This window comes from Oncorhynchus gorbuscha, linkage group LG07 (genome assembly GCF_021184085.1).
Source record: "Oncorhynchus gorbuscha isolate QuinsamMale2020 ecotype Even-year linkage group LG07, OgorEven_v1.0, whole genome shotgun sequence".
NCBI classification, from domain to species: Eukaryota; Metazoa; Chordata; class Actinopteri; order Salmoniformes; family Salmonidae; genus Oncorhynchus; species Oncorhynchus gorbuscha.
In genome coordinates, this window is record NC_060179.1 from 65,086,304 (window position 1) to 65,102,732 (window position 16,429).

At 41.2% G+C, this 16,429-nt stretch overlaps 1 protein-coding gene across 1 annotated transcript; it reads right to left on the reverse strand.

Moving 5' to 3' along the window:
* Positions 1-1,954: 1,954 nt before the first annotated feature.
* Positions 1,955-10,838, reverse strand: si:ch211-152f22.4. The gene is made up of 4 exons (XM_046355283.1): positions 10,568-10,838; positions 10,371-10,417; positions 6,547-6,648; positions 1,955-5,026 (listed from the first exon to the last, which is right to left on the reverse strand). Exon 4 carries the CDS (start codon positions 4,980-4,982, stop codon positions 3,582-3,584), a length of 1,401 nt encoding a protein of 466 aa, XP_046211239.1. The 5' UTR covers positions 4,983-5,026; positions 6,547-6,648; positions 10,371-10,417; positions 10,568-10,838; the 3' UTR covers positions 1,955-3,581.
* Positions 10,839-16,429: the final 5,591 nt, after the last annotated feature.

Below are 16,429 nucleotides of genomic sequence, written 5' to 3' on the forward strand. Positions count from 1 at the left end.
AAAGTAACCTACCCAACCATGTGTGCAGGTTCTGGATATGCAGACAGTGCAGGAATGGCTACACATGCAGGTTCCTCCATGGGCACAGGAGAGATTCAAGGGTGTCCAACAAGTGCAACTATGATCCTTTTTCCACTAGGTTTCTACCCCCCTCTGGAATGAGATATCACGGTATGGTACAACTATGAGGCGTGATAGGGGTCACATTGAATAGAATCATACAGTGTAAAGGGTTTGCCCTGAAATTGTCAGTAATTTACAGGCAGCTCATTGGCAAGTAATTGACTGTATCTGATATTTCAGTACAGCTACTGTAATCCTAATACAATCTCAAAGCAAGTAACTGTGTAATGACATAATACAATACTGTAAAATTAACTGTATTGTACTGTAAAAAAATAGTTTAGGCTGCTGTATTTGCATTGAATGAATAGATGAATGAAATTCATTGAGGGGAGATGGGGTTTGTATTTCACAGTATTTTACAGTAATTACAAGGGATCGGTGCTTTTAGGTTGGCTGCTAGGTAATGTGTTTACATAATACCCCGAATTACCAAAATAAATTATAGTTTTCCATTACAGTGTGGGCCAATTAGAGTATGGACGTTGACTAGTGAAAGTAGTCATCTGTTTTGTCTTTGTCCAATCAATCAGTGGACTACAATGACTGGGAGTACCCCCTGGAGTACCCTGTTCATTGGAACACCCCCCAGAAGACTTCAAGTCTGCCCATTCTACAACAGGGGATTTTGCATCAGTGGTGAGAATGGAAGCATCACTTTGCCTGCTGGAGGATGTCACTTTCAGTGGGACTGGACTAAAGTTGAATAGGATGTTTGTACAAGGGAAACATTCAATTGTTCTTCATAACACAGTAGTGAAGTAGATGCTGGCACAGAGTTACTGTACATGTCCAATGGCTTTCGTTTTGTGAAATGCTCCCTCTGAGACGTGCTCATGCTCTATATAGGCCCTAAGTGTAGACGTCCCCATATCCCAGGGTTGATGATGTGTCCCAAGAACCTGACTGGCCATATGGAGCAGACTGCAGTTTCAGCCAGTAAGATGCCACTTCTTCTCATGAGATGATGTGCATTTTTAACTAGTCAACTTTAAGACCCTGTTGGGCTATAATTTGAAGTAGTGATATGTATATGGTGGGGTCAATGGAGGTTGGAATAGAGCCATGGGCCTGGATAGTTACTAAGTACGGGAAAAGGCAATTACATGGCTGCGGTCACTGATAAGGGTCATTAGCTGTGGATTAATGAGGAATGTGGGCTGAGGTGAGGTCAGGTCACATGATGGGAGAAGGAACAGTTTATTACACACATCACTTAAGTTCCTGCCTAGCAACAGAGATGTATTGGCTGTTTAGATGTGCAAGGATTTGACTCTGCTCAGTAGAGGGTAGAAATGTATGTACTTGTGGAAACATGTCTTTGTCTTTGCAGCTGTTTGACTCAGTGGGTGAATAAACTTGGTTAGAGCTTTTCCTAGTCGTCCGTTTATTTAGAACCTAACAACCCAAAATTGCTTTTATTCCTGTTTACTTAATTGTTTGATTGCTCTTTTTTTTTCAATCTTCAGCCCAAAATGGCAGATGATACCCAGGATCTACAACACTGATCACTCAAAGGTTGGTGCCACTGAGGTCAAGCCGGACATACAGTAGCTTACTGTAGTAGATGTAACAAATGACTCTTATCTATAAACACATCTATCAAACTCTATTTCTTTATGATGTTTGTCTTTACTTCCCTCAAAAGCATAGAGATCAACCATTTTGTCATGTACAAAATGTATTTCTTCTACTGGTTGACAAGACTTGCATATTGTGGATATTCAGCCTATAGTTGGCATTTAGTTAAATAAGTTAAAACAGTCCTTTCAACTGTCCTATACTGGAATAAAGACAGAGGAATGCATTGAGATAAATGTAACATGTACATTTATTGATGAAAATGTAAAAATGGACATGTTTTTATATAGCTTAGCAGACAGAATATTTGATAAATGTAAACAAACATCACTTCATATTTATTCTTGGTACAAACAATATGACTATACAATATGACTATGTGACATTATTTTGAGTCAAGATTTACTCAACCCAAAGGTAACAATCAGATTTTCAATGCAGGAAGCTCAAGGTAAAACTGAAAAGAGCTGCATTAAACATCTACCTCTTGTGACTCTCATCTTATCCCCCAAACCCCCAAAATTGGTTATCTTGTGTGTCATTTTGTTTTCATCCAGTATCATACTGAAAGAGAATGTATCTTGCCTGTTGCACATGAAAAAGTGTTATATTTTCCACCAGGTGGCATAAAGTGTTGTCTTTTCCACCAGGGGGCATAAAGTGTTGTCTTTTCCACCAGGTGGCATAAAGTGTTGTCTTTTCCACCAGGGGGCATAAAGTGTTGTCTTTTCCACCAGGTGGCATAAAGTGTTATCTTTTCCACCAGGTGGCATAAAGTGTTGTCTTTTCCACCAGAGGGCATAAAGTGTTATCTTTTCCACCAGGTGGCATAAAGTGTTGTCTTTTCCACCAGGGGGCATAAAGTGTTGTCTTTTCCACCAGGTGGCATAAAGTGTTATCTTTTCCACCAGGGGGCATAAAGTGTTGTCTTTTCCACCAGGTGGCATAAAGTGTTGTCTTTTCCACCAGGTGGCATAAAGTGTTATCTTTTCCACCAGGTGGCATAAAGTGTTGTCTTTTCCACCAGGGGGCATAAAGTGTTGTCTTTTCCACCAGGGGGCATAAAGTGTTGTCTTTTCCACCAGGTGGCATAAAGTGTTGTCTTTTCCACCAGGTGGCATAAAGTGTTGTCTTTTCCACCAGGTGGCATAAAGTGTTATCTTTTCCACCAGGTGGCATAAAGTGTTATCTTTTCCACCAGGTGGCATAAAGTGTTATCTTTTCCACCAGGTGGCATAAAGTGTTATCTTTTCCACCAGGTGGCATAAAGTGTTGTCTTTTCCACCAGGTGGCATAAAGTGTTATCTTTTCCACCAGGTGGCATAAAGTGTTGTCTTTTCCACCAGGTGGCATAAAGTGTTATCTTTTCCACCAGGTGCCAGGCGTAATCTGTGTTTTCAGTGTTATCGTTTTCTTCTCTCGATTAAAGGTTGATCAGGTTCTAATGTTTATGTTGTAATGTTTTAAATATAATTCTGTGTTAGGTAATTGACAGTTATGTTTACTTTGTAGTTTATATAAACACATGATCATCACATATTGTTACAGTATTTTATATATATATATATAATCTCAGGTTGCTTTATAATTGAAAGAGTACTTTTGTCATTGGTGTGTTCCAAGTGGGCACAGACGTCAATTCAAAGTCTTGTTTTGATTTACATTTGGTTGAGTTGTCAACTAAAGTGAAATCAACAAACACATTCACCATGCCATTGGATTAAGGTTAAAGATTGGGTGAAAAAAAATATAAAATGTCACGTCTATTACTTTTTGCAAATCCAATCAGTTTTCCGCTTTGATTCAACGTCATCACGTAGATTGAAATGACATGGAGACAATGTTGATTCAACTAGTTTTTCCCCCCCAGTGGGTTGCTACATTGTTGTAGAACAGTTGCTGTTTAGAAATAGTACCATATTGACATTTTCCGTTTCTAAGCAGCTTCGCCTGTTACAGAAGACATTGCTCTCTTCTTTGGCGAAAACTCTCTCCAGTGGTATTGCTGTGCAAACAACGCCAAGGTATTTATGTGCAATCCTTTTTAGATCCACTAAGTCTTTGTTGACCCTCCACCATTTCAGGGGGCTCTGAAACATTGTGATGGGTCTCTCTTTGACATACCTCATAAAGTCACAATCAAAGTGTGATTGTTTGCCAGAACCAACTGGAGCAGACACTGCGCTTGTGCTGATGTCATCCATTGCTTTGAGCATTTGTCTTCTGGATAACTGGACTTTGTTATCATCAGAGAGTAGGAGCTTCTTGAATCTTGGGTCCAGGACTGTGCTAACTGTAAGCCAGCGGTTGAGCTTGACATTGCAAAAATGCCATTCACACATTTTGGCCAGACCGAATGCTACCTCGTTACCGTTTTGTGCCAACTTTTCAATATCTCTCTGACATCGGTTCATAAGTGGAATGATAAATGATATGGATTCATATCTCGCTCTTGGCATTTCTTTTGTTGCCTTTTTGAAAGGCTGAAGTGCGTCTATGACATCGATGATTGTCTTTATTTCTTCGTCTGCAAGCCATAGGTTGTACTCAAGCCTCTGAAGGAGCACAGCTGCAATGGCCTGGTGCTGTTCTACAAATCGCTCCAGCATGCTGAGTGAAGAGAGCCAGCCGTTACCAACAGACTGGATCAGTACACCTTCAGGCAACTTTAGCTTCAGTTGGTACTCCTTGAGTTTTTGTTCTGCCTTGATGTCACAGTGGAAGAACCTCACAACATTCTGGGACTTTTTCAGCAGAGTTTTAAGTCCAGGATATTTTTCTAGGACGTCCTTGAACACCAAGTCCAAAGTATAAGCAAGACAAGAGATGTGTGTCCATCCAGCTTTTGAGACTTCGTCTTTCATGGTTGTTCCTCCTTCCATGACAACGGTATGGATTTTGTCTTTAATGCCCCATGCTTTTGCGATCTTCAGCAACTGGTCTACTATGTTTTTTGGAGTATGTTCATCAGGTAAATTGGCTGTTTCCAACACATGGGACTTCAGATGCCAGTCTTTGCCTAGATAGTGACAGGTCACCGTCACAAAAGATACTTCAGCTCTTGAAACCCACAATTCTGATGTCAACGAAATGTCATCTGATGAAGCCAATTCTTTTTTCACCATCTCTTTAGTCTCTTTATACATTTGAAGAAGTTGTAAGCGTAGGTCTTTGGATGTCACTCGTGAAATTTCCGGTGTGGGCTCAATGGCCCTCATAACAGCGCAGATACCTTTGTCTTCAACAATGGACAATGGTTGTAGGTCAATCACAATCATCTTTAACAAACAGCTTGGGATTTTGTGTGCTGTTGAAGTGTCACCTATGTCAAATGAATATAATTATTTTGTATGATATTGTGGAAGCTACATTATAAAGTGTTTCAACAATGTACAGTACCAGTCAAAAGTTTGGACACACCTACTCTTTCAAGTTTTTTTTTCTATTTTCTACATTGAAAATAATAGTTAAGACATCAAAACTATGAAATAACACATATGGAATCATGTAGCAACCAAAAAAAGTGTTAAACAAATCAAAATATATTTTATATTTGAGATTCTTCAAAGTAACCACCATTTGCCTTGATGACAGCTTTGCACTCTTGGCATTCTCTCAACCAGCTTCACCCGGAATGCTTTTCCAACAGTCTTGAAGGAGTTCCCACATATGCTGAGCACCTGTTGGATGTTTTTCCTTCCCTCTGTGGTCCAACTCATCCCAAACCATCTCAATTGGGTTGAGGTCGGGTGATTGTAGAGGCCAGGTCATCTGATGCAGCACTCCATCACTCTCCATCTTGGTCAAATAGCCCTTACACCACCTGGAGGTGTGTTGGGCCATTGTCGTGTTGAAATGATAGTCCCACTAAGGGCAAACCAGATGGGATGGCGTATCACTGCAAAATTCTGTGGTAGCCATGCTGGTTAAGTGTGCCTTGAATTCTAAATACATCCTTGACAGTATCACCAGCAAAGCATCCCCACACCATCACACCTCCTCCTCCATGCTTCACTGTGGGAACCACACATGCGGAGATCATCCATTCACCTACTCTGTCTCACAAAGACACGACGGTTGGAACCAAAAATCTCAAATTTGGACTACATCAGACTAAAGGACAGATTTTCACCGGTCTAATGTCCATTGCCTGTGTTTCTTGGTACAAGCAAGTCTCTTCTTCTTATTGGCATCCTTTAGTAGTGGTTTCTTTGCAGCAATTCGATCATGAAGGCCTGATTCATGCTGTCTCCTCTGAACAGTTGATGTTGAGATGTGTCTGTTACTTGAACTCTGAAACATTTATTTGGGCTGCAATCTGACTTACCTTCATGTCTTAAAATAATGATGGACTGTGATTTCTCTTTGCTTATTTGAGCTGTTCTTGCCATAATATGGACTTGGTATTTTACCAAATAGGACTATATGGACTATCTTCTGTATACCACCCCTTCCTTGTCCCAACACAATTGACTGTCTCAAATGCATTAAGAAGGAAATTAGTTCCACAAATGAACTTTTAACAAGGCACAACTGTTAACTGAAATGCATTCCAGGTTACTAACTCATGAAGTTGGTTGAGAGAATGCCAAGAGTGTGCAAAGCTGTCATCAAGGCAAAGGGTGGCTACTTTGAAGAATCTCAAATATTAAATCAATTTTGATTTGTTTAACACTTTTTTGGTTACTACATGATTCCATGTGTTATTTCATAGTTTTGATGTCTTCACTATTATTCTACAATGTAGAAAATAGGAAAAAAAAGAAAAACCCTTGAATGAGTAGGTGTGTCCAAACGTTTGAACTGTACTGTATATTTTGCGACAAATCTTTACTCTCTCACCTCGTGTAGTTCTGCAACTTGTGTCATGCAGAGCAGATGTATTCCTTTATTTTCCTCTTTGTATGGTGTCTTCTAATGAAGCACTCCTGGAACCATTCCTCCCTGCATTAAAGGTGTTTTTCAGGTACATTGAAATCTCAGGTTAGCATAATTCCCAACCCCACTCTTGTACCATTACTTCCTATATTTTTAGGTACACTTTACCATATCAAACCTGCTTATGGTGCAGTTCTTGAAATACATTGCTTTCAGAAAGTATTTACACCCCTTGATGTTACAAATTGGGATTAAAATGGATTTAATTATAAAAAATAAAAAATAAGTATAAGATTTAAGCTAAAATTCAATTCTAAGCTACCTGGGGCGTCAGGTACCTTAGTGGTTAGAGCGTTGGGCCAGTAACTGAAAGGTTGCTAGATTGAATCCCTCAGCTGACAAGGTAAAAATCTGGTTCTGCCCCTGAACAAGGCAGTTAACCCACTGTTCCTAGGTTGTCATTGTAATTAAGAATTTGTTCTAACTGACTTGCCTTGTTAAATAACTCTGTAATGTCAAAGTGGAAGAGAAAGTCTAACATTTGTCAAATAAATCATGAAAAATAAAACACTAACATATCTTGATTAGATAAATATTCAACCTCCCTTCAGGAATTTTTGCTGTCTTCTTGGTAAGGAACTCGTGTTTATTTGGCCATTCATGTTAGGTTATTATCTTGCTGAAAGGTGAATTAATCTTGCAGTGTCTTGTGGAAAGCAGACTGAACCAGGTTTTCCAATAGGATTTTGCCTGTGCTTAGCTCCATTACGTTTCTTTTTTTATTCTGAAAAACTCACCAGTCTTTAATGATTACAAGCATACCCATAACATGATGTAGCCACCACTAAGCTTGAAAATATGAGGATTGGAACTCAGTAATGTGTTGTATTGCATTTACCCCAAACAAAATACTTTGTATTCAGGACAAAAAGTTAATTGTTCTCCTCCTGCTGACGATTAGCAGAGCGAATGTCTTCCGAGAATCGGTTAATTGTTTTCGGCAAATAGTTCAATATAGCAGGCAGGAGTGAGTACACAATAATTTAATGTTTGTATTGGGTGGATCTACCGACGGCCTGAATAGGTCCTGAAAGATTACATTTACATTTACATTTAAGTCATTTAGCAGACGCTCTTATCCAGAGCGACTTACAAATTGGTGCATTCACCCTATGTCATCTTCTGTACATCCTACCATTCCCGTGTTGAATTGCTGTATTGTAATTACTTTGCCACCATGTCCTATTTATTGCCTTACCTCTCCTATCCTACCTCATTTGCAGATGCTGTATATAGATATTTCTACTGTATTATTGACTGTATGTTTTGTTTATTCCATGTGTAACTCTGTGTCGTTGTTTGTGTCGAACTGCTTTGCTTTATCGTGGCCAGGTCGCAGTTGCAAATGAGAACTTGTTCTCAACAACTAGGTGTTCTCAACTAGCCTACCTGGTTAAATAAAGGTGTTCTCAACTAGCCTACCTGGTTAAATAAAGGTGTTCTCAACTAGCCTACCTGGTTAAATAAAGGTGTTCTCAACTAGCCTACCTGGTTAAATAAAGGTGTTCTCAACTAGCCTACCTGGTTTAAAAACCTGGTTAAATAAAGGTGTTCTTAGCCTCAAGGTGTTCTCTAGCCTACCTGGTTAAATAAAGGTGTTCTACCTGGTTAAATAAAACCTAAAGGTGTTCTCCTACCTGGTTAAATAAAGGTGTTCTCAACTAGCCTACCTGGTTAAATAAAGGTGTTCTCAACTAGCCTACCTGGTTAAATAAAGGTGTTCTCAACTGGCCTACCTGGTTAAATAAAGGTGTTCTCAACTATCTGGTTAAATAAAGGTGTTCTCAACTGGCCTACCTGGTTTAAATCAAAACCTGGTTAAATAAAGGTGTTCTTTACCTGGTTAAATAAATTTACATTTACATTTAAGTCAGGTGTTTTAGCCTACCTGGTTAAATAAAGGTGTTCTCAACTAGCCTCTTCAATAGCCACCTGGTTAACTAAAGGTGTTCTCAACTGGCCTACTGGTTAAATACAACTAATCTGGTTAAATAAAGGTGTTCTCAACTGCCACCTGGTTAAATCACATTTACATTTACATTTGACATCCAGTGGGACAGTCACTTAACAATAGTGCATCTAAAACTTAGGGGGTGGGGTGAGAGGGATTACTTATCCTATCCTAGGTATTCCTTAAAGAGGTGGGGTTTCAGGTGTCTCCGGAAGGTGGTGATTGACTCCGCTGTCCTGTCCTGATACATCAGTTTTGTTAATTTTGTTTTACTCTGCTTGCAAACCTGCTGGATCGGGTTTGACCAGATACAATGCTATTTCACAGTAAACAAACAGACTTTTAGCACGGTTATGGGGAAGGACAATCAACAAGCAGAGCACTTACACAAACCACTGATGATTGGCTGAGAGAAACTGATGATAAAATGACTGATGCACTTCACAAAATAGATGGCATCATGAGGGAGGAACATTATGTGGATATATTGAAGCAACATCTCAAGACATCAGTCAGGAAGTAAAAGTTTGGTCGCAAATGGGTCTTCCAAATTGACAATGCATACTTCCAAAGCATACTTCCAAAGTTGTGGCAAAATGGCTTAAGGACAACAAAGTCAAGGTATTGGAGTGGCCATCACAAAGCCCTGACGTCAACCCTATAGAAAATGTGTGGACATATTTTTAAAAGCGTGTGCGAGCAAGGAGGCCTACAAACTTTGACCCAAGTTAAACAATTTAAAGGCAATGCTACCAAATACTAATTGAGTGTATGTAAACTTCTGACCCACTGGGAATGTGATAAAATAAATAAAAGTTTAAATAAATCAATTCTACTATTATTCTGACATTTCACATTCTTAAAATAAAGTGATGATCCTAACTGACCTAAGACAGGGAATTATTATTTATAGCCCTTTATGGACAAGTGTTATGCCATTTGCCGTTTATTCAGGTGCAGATATGTAAATTGCATAGTGATAACTTTGAACTAATACTGTTTACATGTGTGCATATCTTTGTTTTATAGAACCACAACAATAAGACTCCAAGTAATTCGGATGACCAAAATCCTATAAACATCTTCAAATGGAAACAGCTGTGTCTACGTGTGTGTGTGTGTGTGTGTGTGTGTGTGTGTGTGTGTGTGTGTGTGTGTGTGTGTGTGTGTGTGTGTGTGTGTGTGTGTGTGTGTGTGTGTGTGTGTGTGTGTGTGTGTGTGTGTGTGTGTGTGTGTGTGTGTGTGTGTGTGTGTGTGTGTGTGAGGACTGAACCAATCAGTTATAAGTATATAGCGGGTGAGGGCATTCACAGCCGACCACTCAGACTGGTGAGAGCATACCACCAGCCAACCGTTTTTACGTGGTCCTTTTAGTCTGATTTTTACATGGTCCATCATTTCTCCGGATTTAGCAACCAATAGTTTTTACAATACCTATTGACTCAAGACATTTCAGCTTTTCATTTTTAATTCATTTGTAACATTTTCTAAAAACATACTACCACTTTTGACATTATGAGGTACTGTTTGTAGGTCAGTGACAAAAAAAACTGAATTTAATCCATTTTATATCCAGGCTGTAACACAACAAAAGTTTGAGAAAGTCGATGGGTATGAACACTTTCTGAAGGCACTGCATCATCTATATCATGGTCGGTTTTCAGATAAATGTTTTAGATTATAGTGGATTTGCTGTTGCATCCTTTACAAAACAAATAAACAGTGTACCTGGGGTTAGTTTTTTCATTGATTTAATAGATTTGAAATGTTGTCTTACGGGAATAAGGTCCTTTCTGGAATGTCTTGGAACCCCCATTCCACTTCCTGTTGGAGCATGATAATGGAATTATGTTTTAGTCTTTTTTTAATAATATTATAAAAGTCAGATCAGTATTCTCCTTGAGTTATACATTCAAAAGTATAATCTTGGTCAACAACAGAATGACAACCCAATAATTGTCCTTGTTGACTCACCTGTTTCTCACATGTGCGGTTCTCTCTGTGCTCACTGAGTCAGTATAGGAATCTGGCTGATGGAAGTATGTACGCTTTGTGATCTGGGAGTCGTTTCCATATCCTCGTTCCAATCCTGAATCCTTCGAGTTCATCATCCTGGCCATCATCCTACATTTAACTTCTTCGCCTGGACTATAATTAGCATACATTTTTGACTGCTTGTGCTGGACTTGATTGACAAGTTCAGAGCCGTTTAATAACCAGAGTAGGGAATAACCTTAATGTGATGGCTTCCTAGAACACAGGTCTTTATATGTCCCGTGTCTAAGTTTCTGTTTCTGTTTCTGTTCTAGTGAAATGAAAGCCACCTCCTTGCCACGTCAAACGTCTACCTATGAATAATGAGAGACTAGAATAATGAAAGGAAAGGAATATGGTTTCCAGGACTGCCAGGTCTCCAACCTCCTCCCTATAGGCTGTCTCATTGTTGTCTGTAATCAGGCCTACCACTGTTGTGTCGTCAGCAAACTTAATGATGATGTTGGAATCGTGTTTGGCCACACAGTCGTGGGTGAACAGGGAGTACAGGAGGTAACTAAGCACGCACCCTTGAGAGACCTCAGTGTTGAGGATCAGCTGTTGCCTACCTTCAGCTGTGGCCCGTCAGGAAGTCCAGGATCCAGTTGCAGAGGGAGGTGTTTAGTCCCAGGGTACTTAGTTTAGTGATGAGCTTTGTGAGCACTATGGTGTTGAACGCTGAGCTGTAGACAATGAACAACATTCTCACATAGGTGTTCCTTTTGTCCAGGTGGGAAAGGTAATCATTAAGGCAGGTTACCTTCTCTTCCTTGGGCACAGGGACTATGGTGGTATCACAGACTCGGTCAGGGAGAGGTTGAAAATGTCAGTGAAGACACTTGCCAGTTGGTCCCCACATGCTTCGAGTACACTTGTTGGTAAATCCGTCTGGAGCGTCGCCAGGGGTACTAAAACAGACCACATGTACTTCACACTTACAGGGCCTATAGAGAGTCGACACCCCCATAAGCTTTTATTTTTTCACATTTTGCTGCTTTAAAATCGAAAAAGGTATTAAATTATATTTATTACCTACACAACCTACTCTCCATTTCAAAGTAAAATAAAGTTATAGAACATTTTAGAAATTAAGAATGAAATATTCTGAAATATCATATTTGAAATTGGTCACATACACATATTTAGCAGATGTTATTGCGGGTGTAGTGAAATGGTGGATAAGTCTCCACCCTCTACCCCCTGAGTTAATACTTGGTGGAAGCACCTTTGGCAGCCATTACAGCTGTGAATCATTTGGAATAAGATTCTACCAACTTTGCACAACATATATCCATTGTTTTGTCAACATTTGGTTGGCAATCATTGATGGACAGCAATATTCATACATTGTCTTTCAAAAAACAAACAGATTTAAGTCAGGACTGAGACTAGACCCCTCAGGAACATTCAAAACCTCTTGAAAAGCCATTCGGGTGTGTCTTTGGCATAAACAAAAGTATAAAACCCTATCCCAGGGTTAGGTTTCTGAAGACTGAGGTGAGTTTTCCTCTAACTTTTTACATGGTCTTTGCTCCTTTCATATTTCTTTAGCTCCTAACAAACTCCCCAGTCATTGCCGGTAACATTACATTCACTCCATATTACTGGCCTGTAATGACAAAGTGAAAAGAGAGAAGCCTGAGTTACAAAAAAAGACTAGAGTCTCACAAACAGGATTGTGGTCTTCGTTTTGCTCTACGACCCCCACATGCCCCACAGGACTCATCTGAAGTTGGTACCGTTGATATGCCAACTTGTGTTTGTAGCGTCCGAACAGTTTGGGCTACAAATTAATGTGACCCCCACAAGTGTCACGAGACTCGTCTGAAGGTAACCTGTACCGGTTAAAAAATAAATGGAAGTATGGAGGCAGTTTTGTGCTACCTAAAAAAGGGGTTAAATATGTGTAACAAATATCTATATATATATTTCCTGAGCTTTCTTGTATCTTCTAGAGTGTGTTATTCAAAAGGCCAAACTCAATATTGTATCAAACATTTGTATTGTATTTTTCTTTTATACCTAAAGGGGTCCTAAAATTCTAAATCAAATAGCTAAATCATTCATGGTATGTCCATCTTAAAACAATTCCATACGTCAGCTTAGAACCCCCGCAATAATTAACTTGTAAATCTACCAAGCAATCAAAATGACAAACTCAGATAAAAATGCTGCATTACATGTCTTGGGAGAGGAATTGAAACAACACTGTGTACATTAGCTTGTTGGTGTGTTTTACTGTACTATATATTATGTATTTCACTTGTCTCTCACTTTTAGTGATCCAACAACCAGAGGATGTTTTTGGTTTGGCACTGACTCTTGTTATGTGAAGAAATCCTGCTCATTCTGTGGGTTTTCCATATTCTATGATTCTGACAGTAGAGGGAGCCTGTGGTTTGCACTAGAGTTTAATGGATTTAGTGTCCTTGGCTTAGGGAAATAATGTACGTAGAGGTAGTGTAACACTGACAACAACCTGGAAGATATTCAATGTCTTAACAATTGATAAGTGTTAGTGTGTACATGGGAGTGAATACAGTCTAGCCCAACCACTAAACTACCCCATCTTTTTTCTCACACACTGTCATTGACTAAAAACACTCTAGCTCTGTATGGCTCTAAGCAACCTGCAACCTGCAACCTGCAACCAGCGGCTTCAGCTTATGCTCGCTAGTGTAGAATTATTTTATTTGAATAGATTCCTTTTTCCATCTCATGTAGAAAACCCAGCTTGTTATTTTTGGAGCGCACAGGCACTCGGCCAGACAAATCCAAGGTCTTCATGTGATTCTGCTTTATTGTTTCAACAATTACTCAACTTCTGGTATTAGATCATTAATATGTGAAAAGGGTTCAAGAGGTGTCGACTTTCTATAGGCACTGTAAGTGTTAGGTACATGTGGTCTGTTTCAGTTCCCCTGGCGACGCTCCATGCCCAGCCTGTGTTTGTTTTGATCGGCCCACGTCTTAATCCCACCGTTCCCATGATGACTCCCTGGCTGTGTGTGTGTGTGTGTGTGTGTGTGTGTGTGTGTGTGTGTGTGTGTGTGTGTGTGTGTGTGTGTGTGTGTGTGTGTGTGTGTGTGTGTGTGTGTGTGTGTGTGTGTGTGTGTGTGTGTGTGTGTGTGTGTGTGTGTGTGTGTGTGTGTGTGTGTGTGTGTGTGTGTGTGTGTGTGTCTCATCACCCAATCACGTGAATGTGTTGCTCTGGACTGGACCATACAGGATGGTAGGAAGTAAGTGGGCTTTGCTTTGCTACACCCCTGTTTCACATGCTGAATATGTGGCCTTTCATTCACTTAAACAACTAACAAATATACACACAATCAGCTGGAGAGTAAGAGAACCACAGTCTTTTTATCCTCAGCAAAGTGACATGCAATTTACTCTGAGAATAACAGGTACCGCTGAGCCAAAAGGAGGAAAGGAGAAGTGCATCGCAATCAAAACACCATTTAACTATTTTGATGGGTGATGGCCTAAGAGGCAATAGTCGTTAGAGTCATTGATTTGTTACCATCCAGACAGAGAAACCTTCTGCAGACATGTAGTCATTTGTATATCTACTGGAATGGTTCAAGAGGCCCTTACAGCACAGGTGTTCGTTCTGGTTCTTAGCTGCCAGCCATATACAGTCATTTTCAGCTGACCGAGCACATTTGAATGAAAGGATAACATCCACACATTAATGGTTTTCAATGGAGCACTTTGAAAAAAAAACTGTTCTGAAACATACCCCTGAGGTACGCCAAGAACAATGTATGCGAAAACACCAGCCGTGGCGGAAATTCTTTTGCTTCGTTTTTTTGTCAGAGTGCAGAGCTCTGTTGTCAGAAATCCCAGTGCTGATGTATACAGCAGGTGAGAGACGGCGCTTTATGAATGGGAGTCATTCTGCAGGGGGAAATTGTAATCCATGGTGTGTTTGGGGGAGGGTCACGTGCTGGAAACTGGATAGAAACACAGAGAGGGATGCGATACTGTGAATTACAAAAAAAATTAAAAAAGATGAAAAGATATCCTGTGAATTAAAAACACCAATCCATTCACAGACACCCCACAGATTAAAACACATGGCGGATGAAATGTGTATATGTCATGCAGGTGAAAGAGGACCCAAAAGCGACTTAACAGAAACAGAGTTTATTTAAGTCCAAAACGGAATAACAGAAATCCTCTAGACTTGTAGAGGGGAAATAACTGGAGAAGCGGCCACAGACTGCAGGTCGCTTCGGGTAGGCGCAGGCCGTAGTCGACAGAGACACCTGCTCACACGCAGCATCTGATGAAGGCAAAAAAACACGACAGGACAGGGCGATACACAATCACAGCAAAAACACGACAGGACAGGGCGAAACGCAATCACAGCATGGTGAATACAATACAAGGAACCGACGGGACAGGAACGGATCACAAAGGAATAAATAGGGACTCTAATCAGGGGAAAGGATCGGGAACAGGTGTGGGAAGACTAAATGATGATTAGGGGAATAGGAACAGCTGGGAGCAGGAACGGAACGATAGAGAGAAGAGAGAGCGAGAGAGTGAGAGAGGGAGGGAGAGAGAGGGATAGAAGGAGGAAGGAACCAAATAAGACCAGCAGAGGGAAACGAATAGCATGGGGAGCACAGGGACAAGACATGATAATAAATGACAAACATGACAGTACCCCCCCACTCACCGAGCGCCTCCTGGCGCACTCGAGGAGGAATCCTGGCGGCAACGGAGGAAATCATCGATGAGTGAACGGTCCAGCACGTCCCGAGACGGAACCCAACTCCTCTCCTCAGGACCGTAACCCTCCCAATCCACTAGGTATTGGTGACCCCGTCCCCGAGAACGCATGTCCATGATCTTATGTACCTTGTAAATAGGTGCGCTCTCGACAAGGACGGGAGGGGGAGGGAAGACGAACGGGGTGCGAAGAAAGGGCTTAACACAGGAGACATGGAAGACAGGATGGACGCGACGAAGATGTCGCGGAAGAAGCAGTCGCACAGCGACAGGATTGACGACCTGGGAGACACGGAACGGACCAATGAACCGCGGAGTCAACTTACGAGAAGCTGTCGTAAGAGGAAGGTTGCGAGTGGAAAGCCACACTCTCTGGCCGCAACAATACCTTGGACTCTTAATCCTGCGTTTATTGGCGGCTCTCAAAACGGCAAAGTGCAGACCTCACCCTCCTCCAGGTGCGCTCACAACGTTGGACAAACGCTTGAGCGGAGGGAACGCTGGACTCGGCAAGCTGGGATGAGAACAGAGGAGGCTGGTAACCCAGACTACTCTGAAACGGAGATAACCCGGTAGCAGACGAAGGAAATGTGAGCGTATTCTGCCCAGGGGAGCTGTTCTGCCCAAGACGCAGGGTTTCTGAAAGAAAGGCTGCGTAGTATGCGACCAATCGTCTGATTGGCCCTCTCTGCTTGACCGTTAGACTGGGGATGAAACCCGGAAGAGAGACTGACGGACGCACCAATCAAACGACAGAACTCCCTCCAAAACTGTGACGTGAATTGCGGGCCTCTGTCTGAAACGGCGTCTAACGGGAGGCCATGAATTCTGAATACATTCTCAATAATGATTTGTGCCGTCTCCTTAGCGGAAGGAAGTTTAGCGAGGGAATGAAATGTGCCGCCTTAGAGAACCTATCGACAACCGTCAGAATCACAGTCTTCCCCGCAGACAAAGGCAGACCGGTAATGAAGTCTAAGGCAATGTGAGACCATGGTCGAGAAGGAATGGGAGCGGTCTGAGACGACCGGCAGGAGGAGAGTTACCCGACTTAGTCTGCGCGCA

Coding starts and splice junctions, on each gene's coding strand:
- si:ch211-152f22.4 (XM_046355283.1), bottom strand. CDS start 4,982: ATGATTGTGATTGACCTACAACCATTGTCCATTGTTGAAGACAAAGGT.